Source organism: Musca autumnalis, unplaced genomic scaffold, assembly GCF_047663935.1.
Source record: "Musca autumnalis isolate F117 unplaced genomic scaffold, ASM4766393v1 scaffold_2, whole genome shotgun sequence".
In the NCBI taxonomy this organism is placed as follows: Eukaryota; Metazoa; Arthropoda; class Insecta; order Diptera; family Muscidae; genus Musca; species Musca autumnalis.
The window spans coordinates 199,332,353-199,339,462 of record NW_027411755.1 but is presented as its reverse complement, the minus strand read 5'-3'; the positions used below and the strand labels follow the sequence as shown (position 1 = coordinate 199,339,462).

At 33.4% G+C, this 7,110-nt stretch overlaps 1 protein-coding gene across 1 annotated transcript; it reads left to right on the top strand.

Moving 5' to 3' along the window:
- Window positions 1–485: 485 nt before the first annotated feature.
- Window positions 486–857, top strand: LOC141392489 (uncharacterized). The gene has a single exon (XM_073965427.1). The coding sequence runs from the start codon at window positions 486–488 to the stop codon at window positions 855–857; it is 372 nt and encodes a 123-aa protein (XP_073821528.1).
- Window positions 858–7,110: the final 6,253 nt, after the last annotated feature.

The window sequence follows — 7,110 nt, the reverse complement described above, 5'->3', positions numbered from 1 at the left end:
TTCTTGATTTTATTATGAGAAGAGCTATGGCAGAACAATGTGGAGTGACAATAGGCCTACATGGAAATTTAGATGATCTTGAATACGCAGATGACATTTGCCTCCTGTCACACCGTTTCTCCGACATGTCTTCAAAACTTACAAATCTTACGGACAGAGCTGTTAGAGCTGGACTTCACATCAATATAGCAAAAACCAAATCAATGAGAATACATAGCGGAAACACCAACCACTTCCAAGTGATGAACCAGCCAATTGAAGATGTATCCTCATTCAATTATCTCGGCAGCATTATAACTACAAATGGCGGTAGCGACAAAGACATACAATGTAGACTCAACAAAGCTAAAACTGCATTTGGAATGCTTAATAAACTATGGAGAGATAGGACTATATCCTCGGGAACCAAACTAAAAGTATTTAACAGCAATGTAAAATCTGTTATGTTATATGGATGTGAAACCTGGATGATTCCAAAGAACCTAATGCGCTCCATGCAAGCATTCACGAATAGGTGCCTGCGTCGCATATATGGTATTTACTGGCCCAACACCATAACCAACAATGCTCTGTGGAATATGTCGAATCAACAACCACTGGAAGATGAAATTAAAGGAAAGAAATACAGATGGCTTGGTCATACCATGAGGAAAGCGTCGACTGACGTAACCAAACAACTAATCGAGTACAATCCCCAAGGTTCGAGACGTATTGGTCGACCGAAAAACACCTGGAGGCGCCAAGTAGAATCTGAATTAAAAGAGAGCCGAATAACATGGAGTGAAATGAAAAACCTTGCCATGGATAGAGATAGATGGAAAACATTTGTGACGGCCCTATGTTCCAGTCGGAATTAAAAGGACTATATATATACAGGACATTAATATGGCTTTTTGTCTGTAGAAAACTCTAGGATGGTCTTCTTACCTTAAGATGGTCTTCTGTTCATAGAAAACCTTTAGATGGTCTTCTGTCTATAGAAGACCTTAAGATTGTCCCCTGTCTTTAGAAGACTTTAATATATTCTCCTGTCTATAGAAGACCTTTAGATGGTTATCCGTCCACAGAAAATTTTAAGATTGTCTTTCTTCCATCTACAGAAGACCTTAAGATGGTCTTCTGTCTATAAAAAATAAAAACAAGGTTTTCTGTGTAAAGAAGGCCTAAAGGAAGTACTCAGTCTATAGGAAACCTTAAGATAGCACTGTGCAACACGAAAATTATTAACCATATTCTGACACCGCAGTGTGATAGAACACCAAAAATGAGAAGACACGTGTCTCGCCGTTTTTCCCTATCTCATCAACTTTCGCGGTAATAGGCCTCCAAAGGCTTTAGGCTTTGATGTAGAAAGGGTAATTTAGTCAGGAATATATCTTCCAAACCGTTAGGAAATTTGAATTTATCTCAGAGGCAAAGTTGTAGCTCTTGTCCTAAAGAACAGAAATTGTGAACACATATAACCCATCAGACTTCATCTGCAAGATCAAAATCGCCATGGTCAAGTTTCTTTTAAAATGTTTTCTCAAATTTTGTTATACAGCTTTCAAACCGATTAAAATTGAAGCAAACAACCAACTAAAAAAATTACCTCAGATCTTAGTAAACAACTTTCTAGAACATACGAACTCTGTAGAAACGGATCTTAATGGTCAAAATAGCAAAACAATTGCGATTTTTTTCCTCTTTTCTAGTACTCTGCTCGATAGATATTAAACCGTTCAAAATTCAAGAAAACAATCAACCACAATAGTGTAGCAAAGGCATCAATAAACAACTTTCTGGAACATGCGAAATGTCTATGAAGGGTTCTTAATTGTAAAAACAGCAAACATGTTTTGAAAATATCCAATTTTTATACTTCTTTCTCCGACTCTGGTCCAAACCGCCCAAAAATTAAGGATACCGTCAACCACAAAAATGTACCTAAGATTTCAATAAACAACTTTTTAGAATATATGAAGATTCTAGGAATGATTCTTAGGGCTGAAATTTACGAACAACTAAATTTTTTTAACATTCCCCCTGCTCAGGTTTGGAAATAACAAACTGTTAAAAACTCAAGGAAATTTGAAAGGTTTGTTATTTACGGACCTAAACAGGAAAGAATGATCTAATATAATCTAATTTTGAGCTTGAAGAATCTTTCCTAGAATCTTCATTTGTTCTAGAAACTTGTTTGTTGAAAACTAAGGTACATTTTTGTAGTTGACTGTATACTTAATTTTTGGGCGGTTGCGTATCTTTGGACCAGAGTCGGAGAAAAAAGTATAAAAATTGGATATTTTAAAAAGATTTTTGCTATCTTTACCATTAAGAACCCTTCATAGACATTTCGCATGTTCCAGAAAGTTGTTTATTGATGCCTTTGCTACACTATTGTGGTTGATTGTTTTCTTGATTTTTGAACGGTTTAATACCTGCGGAGCAGAATCCTAGAAAAGACGATAAAAATCGCAATTGTTTTGCTATTTTGACCAATAAGATCCGTTTTTACAGAGTTCGTATGTTCTAAAAAGTTGTTTACTAAGATCTGAGGTAAATTTTTCTAATTGGTTGTTTGCTTCAATTTTGATCGGTTTGAAAGCTGTATAACAAAACTTGAGAAAGAAATGTAAAAGAAACTTGACCATGGCGATTTTGATCTTGCAGATGAAGTTTGATGGGTTATATGTGTTCACAATTTTTGTTCTTTAGGACAAGAGCTACAACTTTGCCTCCGAGATAAATTCAAATTTCCTAATGGTTTGGAAGATATAGTCCTGACTAAATTACCCTTTCTACATCAAAGCCTAAAGCCTTTGGAGGCCTATAACCGCGAAAGTTGATGAGATAGGGAAAAACGGCGAGACACGTGTCTTCTTTTTTATCGGTCCTCTTTAATAATCTGGCCAGGTTATCTTGTAATTATTTTTTGTGTTGTACAGTATAATCATTTATATATCAAAACTCCCCTTGCCCCTTCAAGAGTCTTCGTTGAAAATATGTAATATCCTCCATGTACATATCTGCAATTTTGTTCTAAATATGTCCATAGGTATTTCTAAACGATATAACACTGTTAGCAGCAGCAAAATTAGAACATTGCCTTGATGTGAGGAAATAACATAGTCGGGGAAAAAGAGATTTTACATTTTCTTGTTTCATCGTCGTGAGTTCCGTTTACGACTGCCACAGAAACAAAGAACACGATGAAGAAATAACGGCAACAGAATGTTTGAACAATTGTCAAAACATTGTCGACGGCATTATCATATTTCTTTTCTAGCTTGGCATCCTAGCTACTAGACTGAGTAGAGAAATCCAAGCCCGTGCTTATGATGACGATGATGCTGATAATTATTAATAATAATATTCGGTTCACAAAGATTAGTTGAAGGTTCTTTTGGAAAATATTGAAATCCATTATTATTGTTGTGGTTGTTGTATTGAAATTAAAAAAATGATTCGAAATAGAATGAAAAACACATTAAGCTTACACACTTGCGACAGTCTATGAAACTGATAAGAGGGACACTGTTGCGTATTTCCGTTTAATTAATTTCAAATACGCATATGTGTCTGTGTGCACACACACACACATGCACACATTGAAGTGCTATAAATTATGTTTTGTTTCGTTTTTTTTTTTAATTGATTAGAGCCTCAACGACGAAAAGCTAAGAAGTCATTGAAAAATACTAAGGAAAATAAAGATCATTCACCAGCTAACCAAACGATTAGATGATTGGTTTTAAAGTTAGAATCAAAGCAAAGCTAAGCTTAAAACATTAGATAGAGGTTGATGCCATTTTAGGTCAATTTTGAAATGAATGTTCCATTAATGTCAGCCAACGCTTGCTGTTGTTGTTGTGACCATGTCGATCTTCCGCAACAAAACCTTGATGTCATGTTGCGGATGGGTGTATTGGTTTTTTAACCCAGATTTCTATTTTCCTTCGGATGAGAATCGACGGACCCTGTTGTCGTTATCAGTAGTAGCCTCTTTCGATTCATAGTTTTGAAATACACATTTCATAATATGCTACGAAGACTCGGAAATTCTGAGAAATGATAATTGAAATGAAGGGAAGGGCTTGGAATGGAGGGAAATTGTAAGTGTAAAAAAGATGAGTTCATTGTTTATTTTCTCTCCTCCGCGTTCCCCCATTTTAACCACAAACCGGCTAATTGGGGGGTAGAAGATTTTTCTTTTAGTATTTTTTTATTTGCACATGGAACCAAGTGCATATTTACATACATGTTTACATATATGCATTTTTTGCAAAGAAGTATCAGGCAGAGAGGAACCAAAATACCGAATTAATACACAACCACTTGAGTAACATTTTAAAAATATTTCCAAACGTACTATACAACAGTACCAATAGGCGTTCTACAAAACGTAACCCCTCTGAGAACCAATTCGGAAGGAAATTTCCGAAATTCTAATAACTGTCCATTCAGGGGGAAATATTTGAAATCTGCAGATATCTTTATAATATTTTATATGTATATAGAGTCCTTTCTGTCGAACAGAATCTAAAATATCGAACTCCTTCAGATGCACTGCGAGTGCATTTCCTTCAACATATCATGCCCAATCACTGAAATTTTCCCATATACACTATACATATATTCTAAATATATGTACTTTGTACTGAAATGTACAAACCTACATACATACCTATATCACAAGTGCACTTGTCCATACTCAGTGTGTTTTAATTTTTAATTTAGAATACAAAAAACACACATCTGAAACGACGAATAGACAAAAAAATATGTCGCCTCTCTTGAATGATAACCTTTGACTGAAGACATAATTTTTATTTGTGACTGTTCAAGTAATGTGACACAAAAAAACAACCTCTCATTAGATTAGAAATAATTTTAGATTTGCTGCGGCTATGATAAATCTATGATTATATTCCTATATTAATCCCTTGAGATGTGACCAAGAAGTTATCACTACTTTTTCCGGTTTTGTTGATCAAGAATAGAACACTGAGTGACCATGGAGACTTGTTTGTTGTTTCAGATGATGATAATGCAGTTTTATGAAGCATTTGAAAGAGATATCTCAAATTGTTTAATATTCATTATTAAAAGCTCTACTAGAACTTCAGCATAAAAATTCACGTTTTTAGCATTGATAAACCCTACTGGAAAAAATCGTATCCTTTAGACAAAATTTGTAAAAATCCAAGATTAAATATATTAAGGCCACCAGAAAAATCTATAGCTATCCTGCTTTTATTGGCTATAACAGCGACTCAGAAAAAAAAAACAAAATTTTAAGGATAATTGGATTAAACATTACAATTTTTTTTAAATCCGCCCTTTTACCCACAGAAAAAGTTTAGAAATCTTGCGAAAAAGTCCTTAATGTTCTTAGAAAAATATTTAAAATTTCACGATTATTGGTTCCGAATGTCCATCAGAAAAATCTTCGAAAATCCACGATTATTGGCTCTGAAAGTGCATCAGAAAAAATATTAAATAATGCTTATTTTTTTTGAAAATTTTTCCACCAGAAGAAAAAAATTTAAAATCCTGAGGAAAGTGCCTTTAAAACTCTTAGAAAAAATTATATTCCTGAGGAAAGTGCCATAAAAATGCTTAGAAAAAATTTAAAATCCTGAGGAAAGTGTCCTAAAATGATCAAAAATTGCACGATTATTGGCTACAATAGTCCATCAGAATAAAAAAATCATTGAAACCCCATTTTTTCCTACAGAAGAAAAATCTACAAAAACCTTAGAAAAAATCTTTAAATATCCTTAGAAAAAAAAAAATAAAAAATCCTTTAAAAAATTAAAACATCATCCCACCAAAAAAATTTTAAATTTTGAACTCAAAAAGTCATACTAATTCATAGTTTTTCCCACACAAAATAAAGATTTCCTCAAAAAAAAATCTTCGATAACCCACGAAAACCCATTTTTCCTACAGAAGAAAAAATTTAAAAATCCTTAGAAAAAATCTTTAAAAATCCTCAGGAAAAAAATTAAAATATCATCCCACCAACAAATTTTTAAATTTTGAAAATTCCTTAAAAAATTGTTTAGAATTTTTTTTATCCAAGATTATTTACTCAAATAGTTCTACTAATTCATAATTCTTCCCAAAGAAAATAAAGATTTCTTCGAAAACCCACGATTACTGACTGGCTCAAACAATCCTTCTGAAGAAAATCATTTGAAATACATTTTTCCCACAAAAGAAAAATTTAAAAACTCCTAAGAAAATATATTTAGAAATTCTCAGAAAAAATCTTCAAAAGCCCACGATTATTGACTTCAACAGTCCATCAGAACAAATCCTATAAATATTAAATTCACCATTATTTCCAAAAAAAAAAAACAATTTTAAAAATCCTAAGAAAAGGCCTTTAAAAATTGTTTAAAAATCCACGATTATTGGAATATTTATTAGAAAAAAGTTTTAAAAAAAATCATGGAAAAATCTTCAAAAAAATTCATTAAAAATAAAACTCCACGGTTTTTGGCTCCAAAAGTCCTTCAGAAAAAATATTTAAAAATCCTTAGAAAAACAAGTAAAAAAAGTATCAGTCGGCTTTGCCGACAGAGATATACCCTCAGCCTGTGAAAATTGAAACACTTTTTTCACAAAAAACCTATGTATTTAGGGGGTTTCAAAATTTTAGTCGCATGAACCGACAAAAATGTTGATTAGGATTAAAGTTCAAAAATTTTGCGGAAAAGGTACTTAAAGGAATGGACCGACATGGAACATGTGGATGCCATAGGGGGTTTTTACACCCTTCGGGCTGTTTTCTCAAGAAGTATGGACTTGCCCCTGAAACAACTTTTACCATCGTAATTGAGGCAGCGAATGTAAGTTGCTTCAACAAAAATCAAAGTGATTTAATAGCAGGTCTTAAAGTGAACTTATCCAAAATTTTGTGTGGGAGGTACGGGATGGAGTGGACAAATATAGTCCATATTCGAACCTGATCTATATCTGGTAGATATTATAAGAATGTGTAAAGTATGGCCCAAATCGGCCACTCCCATCAAGAGTTATCGTGCGCACAAATTTTCCGAATATTTGTGAACTTTTATGGGGTAGGTACCTGAAGGAGTGGACCGATGTAGCTTATCTACG